Below are 17521 nucleotides of genomic sequence, written 5' to 3'. Positions count from 1 at the left end.
AGCTGTCTCTTGTTTTATAGATAACGCCCGAAATGACGAGTGTGAACATATCGAGTTACCTGTGAAATCCATAACCGCCTTGAATTCAGCCTCAGCTTCATCAGCTTCTCTCTGTGTATGAAGGATTGACAAATCAGCCTGTAGGATAGCTTGTTTCCTCGCAATCTCAGCCTCTTGTTTAACAAACCTAAGTTTGACCTTTGACCTCTCCGCCCTAGCCTTAGTCTTAAGGAGAAGGGTCATAACTATACTTGAGGTAACAGAACCGGATTTTCTTGAGGTGGTATGTGCCTCCGAAGCAGAGTCAAGAACCTGAGAATACATATCATCTCTTGCCTGTGTGGGATTTCTGGTGGTGTCGTGTGTCTGAGACGCAGAGTCAAGAGCTTGGGAGGATGGGATCGTGTTATCCTGTGCCTGTGTGGGCTGCTGTAGGTTTTGTTTCATGGACATTTCACTAAGGAATTTTAGGACTTTGTCATCGATGCTTGACTCAATAAGTCGTTGACATGCTAACTGCCTTTCGCTGTCATGCGATCTTACCCTGACGAGGTAAGTTGTGAATTATGTAGATAATACTGTGTATCGACAGTGTGCCTGCTTAAGTCTCTTAAGGAATTTCTGAACATTATCATTGTCTGTGCTGTCTAACCTGTCAAGATTTGACAATAGCGAGTCAATTTCGTGTTTAATGGCAGATAACCTTCCCACATGGAACGTAACAAATTCATCGTATGCTGTTTGACCCTTCTCAGATAGTTGTCTGACTCGTGTTAGTCGATTGATTTCCATTCCCTCCACGCTCTGGGCTGTATGGCTCATCGTAGAACCGATCTGTGGGGCTGGATTACCTAGAGTTTTCACTGTACTGTTTCACAGTCTTTAATAACGAGTATACAAACCCCCGGAGAGGGTGAAAACCTACAATCAAACAATGAATCTTAATTAAAACCTTGAAACTGGACATTTGTATGCATATTGTTTAACCGTTGACTGAAATCTCGGCAGAGTTTGTGATTGACTTGATCGACAGTTCATGACATTTGTTACAAGGTAAACTGACATGATATGTACGCGTTACACCACTAAAACACGTAATTGAACTAGAAACAAAATATAGAAGGAATGTTCACTCACTCTTTGGGTTGTAACCCCTTCAAAATCCTATTTCGATAGGCAAAACATGTGCCGACTTCGGTGGATGTCGATAAAATGAAACAAGTTTACTCAACCCGCGCTCTGGCGGTTGGTTGCGCGTAACCGAACCGACTTCAAACGAACCAACACTGAACCCGAACCGAATGTTACTTTACAACGATAGGTATATAAGGTTAGTAGACTGATGTTTGGTATGTAACATACGTATACAGACGTTTGGTTTGTAATGTCAGTAGACACACCTTTGTTATGTTATGTTTTAGACAGACTTTAGACCTGTATTGTCAGTAGACAGACGCTTGGCATGTTATGTCAGTAGACAGACGCTTGGTATATTATGTCAGTAGTCAAATGGTTAGTATGTAATGTCTGTAGATAGACGTTTGTTAATTAATCTCAGTTGACAGAATTTTGCGATGTAATGTTAGTAGACAGACGTTTGGTATGTAGTGCCAGTAGGGAAACGTTAGGTATGTAAGGTTAGTAGACTGACGTTTGGTATGTAATGCTAGTAGACAAACGTTTTATTTGTAATGTCATTAGACGGAAGATTGGTATGTAATGTCAGTAGACAGACGTTTGGTATGTAATGCCAGTAGGGAAACGTTAGGTATGTAAGGTTATTAGACTGACGTTTGGTATGTAACATACGTAGACAGACGTTTGGTTTGTAATGTCAGTAGACAGACCTTTGGTATGAAATGTTTTTAGACAGACTGTTGGCATGTAATGTCAGTAGACAGACGCTTGTCATGTAATGTCATTAGACAGACTATATGGTATGTATTATCAGTAGGCAGACATTTATCATGTTATGTCAGTACACAGATGTTTGTTTTGTAATGTCTATAGACAGACGTTTAGTATGTAATGACAACAGATAGACATTTGATATGTAATGTCAGCAGAGAGAGGTTTGTGCTAGTAGACAGACGTTTGGTATGTAACATCATTAGGGAGACGTTTGGTATGTTATGTCAGTAGACAGACGTTTGGTATGTAATGCCAGTAAATATACCTTTGGTATGTAATGTTTTTAGACAGACTTTTGACATGTAATGTCAGTAGACAGCTGTTTGGTTTTTAATGTCAGTAGGTTTACGTTTGGAATATAATGTCAGCAAACAGATGTTTGGTATGTAATGTTAGTAAACAAACGTTTAGTTTGTAATGTCAGTAGACAGACCTTTAGTTGACAGACGTTTGGCATATAATGTGAGTAGAAAGACGCTTGGCATGTAATTTCATTAGACAGACTATTTGGTATGTAATGTCTGTAGACAGACGTTTAGTATGTAATGACAACAGACAGACATTTGATACGTAATGTCAGCAGAGTGAGATTTGGTATGTTATGCTAGTAGACAGACGTTTGGTATGTAACATCATTAGAGAGACATTTGCTATGTTATTTTATTAGACAGAGTTTTGATATGTAATGTTTTTAGAAAGAGGTTTGATATGTTATGTCAGTTGACAGACGTTCGAGAAGTAATGTCAGTAGAAAGACGTTTGGTATGTATTGTCAGTAGACAGACGTTTGCTATGTGATGTCAGTTAGCTGACCTTTGATATGTAATTTCAGTAGAAAGAGGTTTGATATGTAATGTCAGTTGACAGATATTTGTTATGTAATGTAAGTAGACAGACTTTTGGTGTGTAATGTCATTAAACAGACGTTTGGTATGTAATGTCAGTAGACAGACGTTTGTTATGTAGTGTCAGTAGTCAAATGTTTGGTATGTAATATCAGTAGACAGACGTTTAATATGTAATGTTAGCAGAGAGACTTTTGACATGTATTCTCGTCAGACAGACGTTTCGTATGTAATGTCAGTAAACAAATGTTTGGTATGTAATATCAGTAGACAGACGTTTGGTATGCAACATCATTAGAGAGACGTCTGATATGTTATTTTAGTAGACAGACGTTTGGTATGTGATGTCAGTAGACACACATTTGGTATGTAATAGCAGGAGACAGACATTTGATATGAAAAGTCAGTATACCGACCTTTGGTATGTAATGTCAGTAGACAGACAATTGGTATATAATGTCAGAAGATAGACGTTTGGGATGATATGTCAGTAGACAGATGTTTGGTATGTAATATCAAGAAACAGAGACTTGGTATGTAATGTTTTTAGACAGATGTTTGGTATGTGATATCAGTAGACAGACGTTTGGTATGTTATGTCATTAGACAGACGTTTGGTTTGTATTGTCAGTAGATAGAAATTTAGTATGTAATGTCAATAGACAGACGTTTGGCATGTAATGTCAGTAAACAAACGTTTTATTTGTAATGTCAGGAGACAGACTTTTGATTTGCAATGTCAGTAGCCAGATGTTTGGTATGTTATGTCAGTAGACAGACGTTTGGTATGTTATGTCAGTGGACAGACATTTGGTATGTAAAGTCAGTAGTGAAATGTTTGGTATGTAAAGTCAGTAGTGAAATGTTTGGTATGTAAAGTCAGTAGTGAAATGTTTGGTATGTAAAGTCAGTAGTGTAATGTTTGGTATGTAAAGTCAGTTGACAGAAATTTGGTATGTAAAGTCAATTGACAGACTTTTGGTATGTAGTGTCAGTAGACAGACGTTTGGTATGTAATGTCTGTAGACAGACGTTTAATAATGACAACAGACAGACATTTGATATGTAATGTCAGCAGAGTGAGATTTGGTATGTTATGCTAGTAGACAGACGTTTGGTGTGTAACATCATTAGACAGATGTTTGGTATGTAATATCAGGAGTTTTGATATGTTATGCTTTTAGAAAGACGTTTGGGATGTAATGTCAGTAGACAGACGTTTGGTTTTTAATGTCAGTAGACATACCTTTGGTATGTAATGTCAGTAGACAAACGTTCAAGAAGTAATGTCAGTAGACAGACGTTTGATATTTAGTTTCAGAAGATAGACGTTTGGTATGTTATGTCAGTAGACAGACTTTTGGTGTGTAATGTCAGTAGACAGACGTTTGCTATTTGATGTCAGTAGTCAAATGTTTGGTATGTGATATCAGTAGACAGACGTTTAATATGTAATGTTAGCAGACAGACTTTTGACATGTAATCTCAGCAGACAGACGTTTGGTATGTAATGTCAGTAGACAAACGTTTAGTACGTTATGTCAGTAGACAGACGTTTGGCATGTAATGTCAGTAGATAGACCTTTGGTATTTAATGTTTTTAAACAGACTTTTGGCATATTATGTCAGTAGACAGACATTTAGAATATAATGTCAAAAGACAGATGTTTTGTATGTATTGTCAGTAGATACATGCTTGGCATGTTATGTCAGCAGACAGACATTTGGAATTTAATGTCAGAAGACAGATGTTTGGTATGTAATGTCAGTAGACAAACGTTTGGTATATAATGTCAGTAGACAGACGTTTAGAAAATAGTTTCAGCAGACAGATGTTTGGTATGTAATGTTAGTAGACAAACGTTTGGTTTGTAATGTCAGTAGACAGACGTTTCGTATGTTATGTCAGTTGACCGACGTTTTGCATGTAATGTCAGTAGACAGCCGTTTGGTTTTTAATTTCAGTAGACATACCTTTGGTATGTAATTTCAGTAGACAAACGTTCGAGAAGGAATGTCAGTAGACAGAAGTATGGTATGTATTGTCAGTAGACAGACGTTTGCTATGTAATGTCAGTTGACTGACATTTGGTCTGTAATGTAAGTTGGCAGACGTTTGAAATGTAATTTCAGTAGAAAGAGATTGTGTATGTAATGTCAGTTAACAGACATTTGTTATGTAATGTAAGTAGACAGATGTTGTTATTTAGTTTCAATAGATAGACGTTTGGTATGTTATGTCAGTAGACAGACTTTTGGTGTGTAATGTCAGTAGACAGACGTTTGCTATTTGATGTCAGTAGTCAAATGTTTGGTATGTGATATCAGTAGACAGACGTTTGGTATGTAATGTCAGCAGATAGACTTTTGGCATGTAATGTCAGTAGATTTCCGTTTAGTTCTTATTTCAGTAGATAGACCTTTGGTATGCAATGTTAGTAGAAAGAGGTTAGGTATGTAATGTCAGTAGACAGACAGTTGGTATGTAATGTCAGCAGACCGACATTTGGTATGTTATATCAGTAGACAATCTTTTGGTATATAGTGTCAGTAGATAGACGTTTAGTTTTAATTTCAGTTTACAGACGTTTGGTATGTAATGTCAGTAGAAAGAGGTTAGTTATGTTATTTTAGTAGACAGACAGTTGGTATGTAATGTCAGCAGACCTATGTTTGGTATGTAATATCAGTAGAAAGAGGTTTGGTATGTAAGGTCAGTTGACAGAAGTTTGGCAGGTAATATCATTAGACCACTTTTGATATTTAACGTCAGTAGACAGACGTTTGGCATGTTATGTCAGCAGACAGACTTTTGGCATGTAATGTCAGTACACAGAAGTTTGGCTTGTAATGTCTGTAGACAGATGTTTAGAATGTAATGACAACAGACAGATATTTGATATGTAATGTCAGCAGAGAGAGATTTGGAATTTGATGTTATTAGACAGACGTTTGGTATGTAACATTATAAGAGAGGCATTTGATATGTTATCATAGTAGAGAGAGGTCTGGTATGTAATGTCAGAAGATAGAGGCTTAATATGCTATGCTTGTAGACAGGCGTTTGGTATGTGATGTCAGTAGACAGACGTTTGGCATGTGACGTTAGTAGACAAACATTTGATATTTAATGTCTTTAGACACACGTTTTGTATGTTTTGACATTAGAAAGACGTTTAGCATGTATTGTCAGTAGACAGACGTTTGGTATGTAATGTTAGTAGAAAGAGGTTAGGTATGTTATTTAAGTAGACAGACAGTTGGTATGTAATGTCAGTAGACCGACGTTTGGCATATAATGTCAGAAGATAGATGTTTGGGATGTTATGTCAGTAGATAGATGCTTGGTATGTAATGTTTTTAGACAGACATTTGATATGCTATTTTAGTAGACAAATGTTTTATTTGTAATTTCAGTAGACAGAAGTTTGGTATGTTATGTCAGTAGACAGACGTTTGGTATGTTATGTCAGTAGACAGCAGTTTGGTATGTAATGTCAGTAGACAGACGTTTGCCATATAATGTCATTAGACAAACGTTTTATTTGTAATGTCAGTAGACAGAAGATTTGTATGTTATGTCAGTAGACAGTCGTTTGGTATGTAATGTTAGTAGACAGACGTTTGGTTCTAATGTCAGTAGACAGACATTTGGTATATAATGTCAGTAGACAGACGTTTTGTATGTAATGTCAGCAGACGGACGGATTTAGTATAGAGACTATTTACACTAGTATGTGTATAAGTCAATGTCAAATACAGCTAATCATTTACTAAAAGTAGTGTAGAGACTTTTGTTCTGCAATATTGCTGTTGCATTATTTTCGATAGATTTATTCAATTTGTTGTATTTTTGCAGACATTAAAACTCAAAACTATAATAAAAGGAGATGCTCCAACGAGTTTGATTACTACCGGAATCCTTAAAAGAGAGGTAAGTCGGACAACATTCTCAAAGAAGGGGAAATTATTATATACCTTGATATTAGAGATAGAAGAAAGAACCTCTTCATCAACAGAGAGGAAAGCCGTTGTACCTCGTCAATAAATGAAAGGAAATTCGATGAACCTGGTCTGTTACAGAGATGTAAGTCAAATGTACATTGTCATTATCAGAAAGGTAAGTCGATGTACCTAGTCATTAACAGAGAGGTAAGTCCCATGTACCTCGTCATTAAGAGAAAGATAAGTCCCAGGTACCTCGTCATTTTCAGAGAAAGGTTAGTCCCATTTAACATTGAATGTACCTTGTCATTAACATATAGGTAAATCGATGTACCTTGACAGAGTAACAGAGAAGTTTGGCGATGTACTTCGTCATTAACAGAGAGATAATTCGATGTACCTCGTCATTAACAGAGAGGAAAGTCGATGTACATGGTCATTAACCTGAGAGGAAAGTCCATGTACCTGGTCATTAACACAGAGGTAAGTCCCATGTACCTCGTCATTAACATAGAGGTAAGTTCCATGTATATCGTCATTAACAGAGAAGTAAGTCCAATGTATATCGTCATTGACAGAGATGTCAGTCGATGTACCTCGTCATTAACAGAGAGATAAGTCCCATGCACCTCGTTATTAACAGAGAGATGATTCGATGTACCTCGTCATTAACAGAGAGGAAAGTCGATGTACATGGTCATTAACCTGAGAGGAAAGTCCATGTACCTGGTCATTAACACAGAGGTAAGTCCCATGTACCTCGTCATTAACATAGAGGTAAGTTCCATGTATATCGTCATTAACAGAGAAGTAAGTCCAATGTATATCGTCATTGACAGAGATGTCAGTCGATGTACCTCGTCAGTTACAGAGAGATAAGTAGATGTACCTGGTCAACAACAGAGAAGTAAGTCGATGTACCTCGTCATTAAAAGAAAGATAAGTCGATGCACCTGGTCATTAACATTGAGGTAAGTCGATCCACATCGTCATTATCAGAGAGGTAAGTCGATTAACCTCGTCATTTACAAAGAGGTAAGTTGATATACATCGTCATTTACAGATAGATAATTCGAGTTACCTCCTCATAAACAGAGAGGTAAGTCGATGTACCTTATCATTAATAAAATTGAAAGTTGATGTATCTCGTCAAAAAAAGAGAGGAAAGTCTGGTCTGTAACAGAGAGGTAAGTCCAATGTACCTCGTCATTAACAGAGAGGTTAGTCGATGTTCCTCGTCATTAACAGAGAGGTAAGTTCCATGTAACTCGTCATTTTCAGAGAGGTTAGTCGATGTATCTGGTCATTAACAGAAAAGTAAGTCCCATGTTCCTCCTCATTAACAGAGAGATAAGTAGATATACCTGGTCAACAACAGACAGGTAAGTCAATATACCTCGTCATTAACAGAGAAGTAAGTCGATGTATCTGGTCATTAACAGAAAATTAAGTCTCATTTATCTTGTCATTAACATAGAGATAAGTCCCATGTACCTCGTCATTATCAGCGAGGTCAGTCGATGTATCTGGTCATTAACAGAAAAGTAAGTCCCATGTATCTCGTCATTAACATAGAGATAAGTCCCATTTACCTCGTCATTTACAGAGAGGTAAGTCGTTGTACCTCGTCAATAAAAGAGAGAAAAGTCGATGAAACTGGTCTGTAACAGAGAGGAAATCCGATATACCTCGTCATTAACAGAGAGATAAGTCGATGCACCTGTTCATTAACATTGAGGTAAGTCGATGCACATCGTCATTATCAGAGAGGTAAGTCGATGAACCTTGTCATTTATAGAGAGGTAAGTACCTTGTACCTCGTCATTAACAGAGAGTTAAGTTGATGTACATCGTCATTTACAGATATATAATTCGAGTAACCTCCTCATAAACAGAGAGGTAACTCGATGTACCTTATCATTAACAATGTCGAAAGTTGATGTATCTCGTGAAAAAAGAGAGGAAAGTCTATGAACCTGGTCTGTTACAGAGAAGTAACTCCAATGTACCTGGTCATTTACAGAGAGGTTAGTCGATATACATAGACATTTAAAGAGAGATAAGTCGATGTACTTCGTCATTATCTGAAATGATAGTCGATGTACCTCGTCATTAACAGAGAGGTTAATCTGATGTGCATCGTTATTTACAGAGGGGTAAGTCGATGTACCTCTTCAATAAAAGAGAGGAAAGTCGATGTATCTGGTCATTAACAGAGATTATTCGTTGTACCTCGTCATTAACACATGGTAAGTTATATGTACCTAGTCATTAACAGAGAGGTTAGTCGATATACCTTGTCAATAAAAGAGAGAAAAGTCGATGAACCTGGTCTGTAACACAGAGATAAGTCCCATGTACATGGTTATTAACAGAGAGGTAAGTCCCATGTACCTGGCCTTTAACATAGAGGTAAGTCGTCATTATTAGAGATGTAAGTCTCATGTACCTCGTCATTTACAGAGAGGTAAGTCACATGTTCACCCTCATTAACAGAGAGATAAGTAGATATACCTGGTCAACAACAGAGAGGTAAGTCAATGTACCTTGTCATTAACAGAGAGGTAAGTCGATGTACATCGTCATTAACATAAAGGTTAGTCGATGCACCTCGTCATTAACATAGAGGTAAGTCGATGTATCTCGTCATTATTAGAAAGGTAAGTCCCATGTACCTCGTCATTTACAGATAGATAATTCGCGTTACCTCGTCATTATTAGAGAGGTAAGTCTCATGTACCTCGTCATTTACAGAGGGGTAAGTCCCATGTTCCCTCTCATTAACAGAAAGATAAGTAGATATACCTGGTCAACAACAGAGAGGTAAGTCAATGTACCTCGTCATTAACAGAGAGGTAAGTCGATGTACCTCGTCATTAATAGTGAGGTAAGTTGATGTACATCGTCATTAACAGAGAGGTAAGTCGATGTACATCGTCATTAACAGAGAGGTTAGTCGATGCACCTCGTCATTAACATAGAGGTAAGTCGATGTATCTCGTCATTATTAGAAAGGTAAGTCCCATGTACCTCGTCATTTACAGATAGATAATTCGCGTTACCTCGTCATTAACAGATAGGTAAGTTGATTTAACTCGTCATCAACAGAGAGGTTAGTCGATGTACCTGTTATTGACAGAGAGGAAAGTCGATGTTCCTCGTCATTAACAGACAGGTACGTCCCGTTTACCTCGTCATTAACAGAGAGGTCATTAATGGAGAGATAAGTCGATGTACCTGGCCTTTAACATAAAGGTAAGTCGATGTACCTGGCCTTTAACATAGAGGTAAGTCGATGTATCTCGTCATTAACAGGGAGGTAATTCGATGTACCTGGTCATTAACAGAGAGGAAAGTCGATGTACCTGGTCATTAACAGAGAGGAAAGTCGATGTACCTGGTCATTAGCAGTGAGGTAATTCGATCTATATCGTCATTAACAGAAAGGTTATTCGATGCACCGCGTTATTAACAGGGAGGTAATTTGATGTACCTCGTCATCAACAGATAGGAAAGTCGATATACCTCGTCATTAACAGAGAGGTACGTCCCGTTTACCTCGTCATTAACAGAGACGTAAGTTGATGTACCTCGTCATTAATGGAGAGATAAGTCGATGTACCTGGCCTTTAACATAAAGGTAAGTCGATGTACATCATCATTAACAGGGAGGTAATTCGATGTACCTCGTCATTAACAGAGAGGAAAGTCGATGTACCTGGTCATTAACAGAGAGGAAAGTCGATGTACCTGGTCATTAGCAGTGAGGTAATTCGATCTATATCGTCATTAACAGAAAGGTTATTCGATGCACCGCGTTATTAACAGGGAGGTAATTTGATGTACCTCGTCATCAACAGAGAGGAAAGTCGATATACCTCGTCATTAACAGAGAGGTACGTCCCGTTTACCTCGTCATTAACAGAGAGGTAAGTTGATGTACCTCGTCATTAATGGAGAGATAAGTCGATGTACCTGGCCTTTAACATAAAGGTAAGTCGATGTACATCGTCATTAACAGGGAGGTAAGTCGATGTACCTGTTATTGACAGAGTGGAAAGTTGATGTACCTCGTCGTTAACAGAGTGGTATACTAACACACCTACTAGACAAGCAATCGAAACATTCTGTCGTGGTATACCAAGTAATCGAAACATTCTGTCGTGGTATACTAACACACCTTCTGGCCAAGCAATCGAAACATTCTGTCGTGGTATACTAACACACATACTAGCCAGGCAATCGAAACATTCTGTCATGGTATACTAACACACCTACTAGCCAAGCAATCGAAACATTCTGTCGTGGTATACTAACACACCTACTAGCCAGGCAATCGAAACATTCTGTCATGGTATACTAACACACCTACTAGCCAAGCAATCGAAACATTCTGTCGTGGTATACCAAGTAATCGAAACATTCTGTCGTGGTATACTAACACACCTTCTGGCCAAGCAATCGAAACATTCTGTCGTGGTATACTAACACACATACTAGCCAGGCAATCGAAACATTCTGTCGTGGTATACTAACACACCTACTAGCCAAGCAATCGAAACATTCTGTCGTGGTATACTAACACACCTACTAGCCAAGCAATCGAAACATTCTGTCGTGGTATACTAACACACCTACTAGCCAAGCAATCGAAACATTCTGTCGTGGTATACTAACACACCTACTAGCCAAGCAATCGAAACATTCTGTCAACACACCTGGTATTTTGTCGTGGTATACTAACACACCTACTAGCCAAGCAATCGAAACATTCTGTCATGGTATACTAACACACCTACTAGCCAGGCAATCGAAACATCCTGTCGTGGTATACTAACACACCTACTAGACAAGCAATCGAAACATTCTGTCGTGGTATATTAACACACCTACTAGCCAGGCAATCGAAACATTCTGTCGTGGTATACTAGCATGCGAACTTTCTTGGCTAATATAACACTCCGCTACAATGTATATAAGAGTGGTATAGTGTATAGCTGGTGTAGAAAAGAGGCATATTCTACAACAGTACACTTACACAGAAACGCAGTACTCTGCATTAGTATCGATTTTTCTCTGACATTTGCCCATTTAGCACAACACTGTGGAGATGTTTTTTGGTTCGCGAACTCGCTCAGTAACCAAAACATTCTGCAATGGTATACTATAACAAGTCGCTCAGAAGGGTTTTCAGGGTGGCATACTCCTATACAACACGCAGTAATGTACTTTTACAGCAATATTTTTGCAGCAAATAAAACACGCTACAGCGCCAACTCCTTTGACATAAAACATTTATCTGTTGTGTAAAAATTACATTTAGTGAATTATGGGTCTAGTGCACATCACCATCCATATTCTGACATTATCTTCATTAAGTTAGGTTTCAAACAGTTTAAAATTCTAAATATGAATTGATAGGCGCTTTCCACATCTCTGTCTTTCGTATGATCTTTGAATCAGTCTGAACAGATTGTGATATGTTTAATAGGACAAAAGAATGTCGCCCTGTCCGAAGAATTGTGAAATCAATCGAACGCTTTTAACCCATTCGATTCAGTGTGCTATTAGTATATTCTGCAATCTCATTTGTCGCCTGATTTGTAATTTGTAGCCCTGGGAACCACAGCATATATATATGGATTTCCAGCATCCTATTCATTGTGGCGATTCATGGGGTAAGTGGTTTTCTTAAGATATTAGATATATAATGTTAACAAATTAACCATTTCAAATATTAGTTTTCTTTTACCTATCAATTTCCAATGATCTGTTTCTGAAATGTTAATATTACAGGTGACAAACTGGTGCTTGCTACAGATGCTGGAACAGTTGTACTTGAAGGTATGTGTTACATTATGGAAATTGTGAAAGGTTAGGCCAACCTTTACGAAGATTATATATTTGTGTCAGTCTTTTCTTAGAATTTCTAAATCCGATACATACAAACATGTATGGACATAGGAAGGTTAGATCAGGAAAAAATAGGTTCAGAATGCACTCTATGAAAAGTGGGACCTCAGTGACTTACACCTGTGTGTGTTAAACTGGTTCTAATACAATCTCTTCTACCACATTTAAATGAAACAATTTCTATGAAATTTTATCTTCATTGTGTGTCAATATTTTAACTGTTATTTTGATACCGAAAAAATGTTAAAGATAGAAATGTTTATAGCTAGTTACATTTGTGGTAACTCACAACACACCAAAAACTTCGTGCGGCGCACATTGTGCAAACATTGTGCGCATACACGCGTTATATAGTGTCGTGCATAAAACTGTGCGATAGGACAGCACGTATTTTACGGTTTGATGAAAATGGTTAGATAACATTACGAATTGAAAACCAAACGAAAAACTAATGTAGTTTGACTAAATAGAGATCACATGAATATTAAAATTGATCAGTGATATTACAAGTCATTTTCTATTCAATTTTCGAAATAACACTGAACCATGTATTAATTAGTTTATCGTATATATCACACCTCAGTCAGTGGCGAGCGGTGTGTTTCAGGCATCATGATGTACCTGTATAGTGGTATAGACATGGTAGGTCCAGAACCACACCGGCTAAGTCACACGTGCAACAAAACAGTTTAGATTTACGTTAGGATGTATTTTTTAATAATAAAATGATAGAAAAAATGAGAGTTATACAGGAGTAACGAAAATAAAGTTTCTTTTCTGACCGTTTGAAATTTTAGACGATTCATTGCCAGGACAAAAGAAGACGTCAATTTAATGTTTACGCATAAAATATATGTATAATGAGTGCCTGTACACCAGGACATGTGGCACTTAACTATTCAATATATCTACATGTGCCCAAGTATAATTGATAAATTGATTAGAAAATCCACTAAGTTGTACTCTTATACACTTAGAAAATAAATAAACACTATCCCACAATTGTCTCTAAGTCATTTATAAATTTATATCTACTATCATAAAATCACACAAATGTGCGAAGACTTATTTCGTACAGTTTTTTTTTTTCTATCCTTCCTACATCGTGCAAAAATCACCCATCGTTTAACGCTGTGTGGTCCAACAACGGTGGAAAATGACTAGTTTTGACACGCTAATTTACAAAGTTACAAAAACCAGTCTGAGAAGTTGACTGATGATTAATCATTCTTTTTCAACATCGAAATTTATGAAAAAGTAACAACCGGTAAATTTCTAATTTGACACGTTTGCCTTACAAAACAAAAATAAAGAAAAAATCAAATTAAACGAAGAAGAAGTATCCAGCTTCGTTTTCATGCTCTCGGTATAATGTGTGTCTTCAAGTAGGTTGTTTACGTGAATGGGGTGGAGTTTGGTGACATCTACCTTCGTTCAAAGTTACATGAATAAAATTTGTAAAAATACTTACAATATTTAATTTAGGATTGAATTTAAAAGATTTAGTCAGCTAATCTATAAATGTCTCGCTATTCCATATCAAGTAAAGATCTTTTGATTGAACAGTCTTCAAGCTTTACCCAGTTGATCATGTTGCGTCTAGAAAGATTCGAGTTCATCAGGTACCATTGCGGCAAAGCCAAACGGGATTACATGCGCTCGGCAAGGCGACAGTCCCTGTCTTCCTGCTTTAGTTTGGACTCATACATTAGTTACCATATAACATAAAAAAGAAACTTTCATTACTTTAAGCAGTTCTGTGGTGTTGAGGCAATAGTTTGAAATGAATTGCTCATCTTGCTGTGTCTGACATGAAAGAATATAAACAGGCATGTACACAGAAAACCCTGAACCTCAGGTCAAACACATCACTTAACCTCGGTCAACAATTAAATTGTCATCATTGCTGAGACACAAGTCCAGGTTCTCAACCGTTGTGAGTAATTTTGTCATGATCTTTGCATCTTTTCATTAATAAAAAGGGCCCATTAGTATCTAGTGCATACCGGGTTTGAACGACATTGCTCATAAACTTGACATAGGTGCTTTTTTGCCAACAGTATGCTGATCTTTGAAAAGGCTGATCGGCTATTTTTAGTTCGTAAGACCACACAAGACATCACGCTAAGAACATGAAATGCTAATCTGCAACTTTACACAGAGGAAACTAGGCGTTGAATTTACAAGAACACGATTCTCAATTGATATATTGGAGAATATGTTGTGGGTTTTGCGTTTGCTAAAATGTGCTTGCAATCCTCTTAAACGAGGTGGTCAACATCAACGTCAACATTGGTTGGGCTACTTGCAGATAGTGCATGTCTCAGTTTATGGTCACCTGACAAGCTCTGTCTTGAGATGAGTATTTTTTGTAATGCTTTTCCTGTCAGGTCGCTTGTTAAAGACGGGCTAAGGCAGTCAGCAAACATTGTTCATAGTAAACATGTGCATCAAAAAGACACCACAAATAATGGAAAATATAATATCTATTTTGGCACGTCGATGCATGTAGCATATACCAAGGCTCTCTTTTCCACAGGTGAGAATATTTTGTTTGAAATCCTCTCCATAAAAGAAACACTCATCAGAAATTAAGAATAGCTGGTTCGTCATATGGAGTGTTAACACTATTAGGCTCACCAAACAGTGTTTGCAATGGTCTTTATCTGAGTTAGCACTTCTAATATTTTCTACACATTACACTTTCACACTGACATTTTTAGCAGTCAGTATTCCCTGCAGCCGGTAATACAGAGTCAAATCTACATGTATTTGAGTTCAGGACCTTTAATATAAATCTTTAAGTCAGATTTTGCAACTCCATCTGGTGTTATACAAGGAGGTATGTTACGAATATCAGTAGTGATATTGACTACTCAATGATCTACATATGGCGAAAAAGCAAATAAATACAAGTAGGGTCTAAATGTTGACTCCAATTATGGAAAAGAAAAGCAATGCATTAAGATTAATCAAGTAATGGGATTCCTTATTTCAGAGGGTTTGCCGCCCAGAACAATATTTGACAGGACAGTTTTGGTGAAGCAATTAACTATTGTTGAAGCGCACGGACTCCTTGTGCTGAGAAGTGAGAAAGGTAATATAGCATGTGTAATAATCGTTTTATTTTTTGTAAGATGTAAGGTTATGAAGTTTGTTTAAGTATGTAGAATACTATTTCATAAATGATGACTATTTGATTTTTGCTATTACATAATAACTGCTCAAGCGTAAAAATGAACCTGGCGTGATCACTACATCATTACACCTAAATTTGCCTTCTCATATTTTCTCTCCATCCTTGACTACTTTCTCCGTAATTAAGTAATAGGTAAACTAGGCTGCCGACACTCGTTTTCAACATTTTCGAGACTTCAGTGTAAATGGAAGGCAATACTTATTTAGAACTTTAGGGATGTGGAAGGTCGTATTCGTAGTGAGAATTCGAGTAATCTGAGAAGACAGAATTTATAGTTTGAACTTAGGTATTAAAGGAAGGCCATTACTTGTATTCCCAATGGTGATAAGCCCAGACAGTTTTACAAAACTTGGCGACCTATAACATTATCAAATATAGTTTATAAGATAGCCTCAGGATGCATAGCATATAGGATTAGAACAGTTTTAGATAAGTTAATTTGTGAGGATCAAACAGAATTTCTTTCAGGTCGCTATATTGGAGAAAATATTATACTTGTGTATGATATTATGCAATATGCAGACGAAAGATATATCCCAGGTATGTTATTAATGTTAGATTTTGAGAAAGCGTTTGACTCAGTATCATGGAAATTTATTGATAATGTTTTGAATTATTTAAATTTTGGTCCTGATATTCGAAAGTGGATTAGATTGTTTCACACTAACGTTACTGCAACTGTAAATCAGGGGGTAATTTATCTTCTTTTGTAAATATCAAAAGAGACTGTCGTCAAGGCGACCCAGTTGCACCATACCTTTTCATACTATGTGTTGAAATACTTTGAATAAGACTTAGAAATAACAATGAGATTAAGGGTATCAATGTGAATAACTGTCCAATTCTGCTTTCACAGTATGCAGATGACACTTCACTTATTTTAGACGGTTCAGAAATGTTTTTAAAATAATCTATTGTCGAATTGAAATATTTTGCGAAGATATCTGTCCTCTTTGTAACTTGGAGAGAGAGGCAATCATTCATACTTTGTGAGAATGTGAGAAACTCAGAATTGTTTGGTTAATGTTAAAACTCTTCTTGATGCACTATTGATTCCATTTTCTTAAAATAAGAAAAGCTTTATTTTTGGGTAACTTCAGATTATGACAATGCTATAGGAAACTCAGTAGATGATGAAATTCTGATCGTTTATTATTGTAATGATAATCGTGTGTGAGGGTGTGGAAGATGTGTGACGGTAGAATGATAAATGACGAGTGTGTTGATAAATATACCGTGAAGATAATGACTTCTACTGATGATGATGTTGATGATATTGATGATGGTGGTTGATGATGATGATGATGATGATGATGATGATGATGATGATGATGATGATGATGGTTGATGATGATGATGATGATGATGATGATGATGATGATGAGGTTGTGGTTTAATGATGTTGATTTTGGTGCTGCTGCTGCTGATTATGGTGATGACGACGACGACGATGTTCTGATTGAAGTACATGTGATAGGAAGCCGTATTGATATTCAAATACCTGTGATTGGAAGGTCAACGACCTGTTTAGATACCTGCGATAGGAAGTCATATTCCTACTGAGATACCTGTGTTCGAAAACAATATTCCTACTGAGATACCTGTGTTAGGAAACAATATTCCTAATGAGATACCTGTGTTAGGAAACAATATTTCTACTGACATACCCGTATAGGAATCCATATCTCCAATTTACTGTCTTGAGAAG

At 37.0% G+C, this 17521-nt stretch overlaps 1 protein-coding gene across 1 annotated transcript in view; it reads left to right on the top strand.

Moving 5' to 3' along the window:
• LOC132556926 (GTPase-activating Rap/Ran-GAP domain-like protein 3) overlaps nucleotides 1–17521 on the top strand; it is a 148591-nt gene that overhangs the window by 106449 nt on the left and 24621 nt on the right. Inside the window, exons 16-19 of the mRNA XM_060221381.1 lie at nucleotides 6616–6690; nucleotides 12316–12379; nucleotides 12498–12545; nucleotides 15613–15711. Coding sequence (XP_060077364.1) covers nucleotides 6616–6690; nucleotides 12316–12379; nucleotides 12498–12545; nucleotides 15613–15711 — 286 coding nt within the window. The remainder of the gene's footprint in view (nucleotides 1–6615; nucleotides 6691–12315; nucleotides 12380–12497; nucleotides 12546–15612; nucleotides 15712–17521) is intronic.

Source organism: Ylistrum balloti, unplaced genomic scaffold (assembly GCF_031769215.1).
Source record: "Ylistrum balloti isolate Yb309-2 unplaced genomic scaffold, AGI_CSIRO_Ybal_v1 Utg370608, whole genome shotgun sequence".
Classification (NCBI taxonomy): domain Eukaryota; kingdom Metazoa; phylum Mollusca; class Bivalvia; order Pectinida; family Pectinidae; genus Ylistrum; species Ylistrum balloti.
Note: the sequence above shows the minus strand (reverse complement) of the source record. Positions and strands in the feature narration are given on the sequence as shown.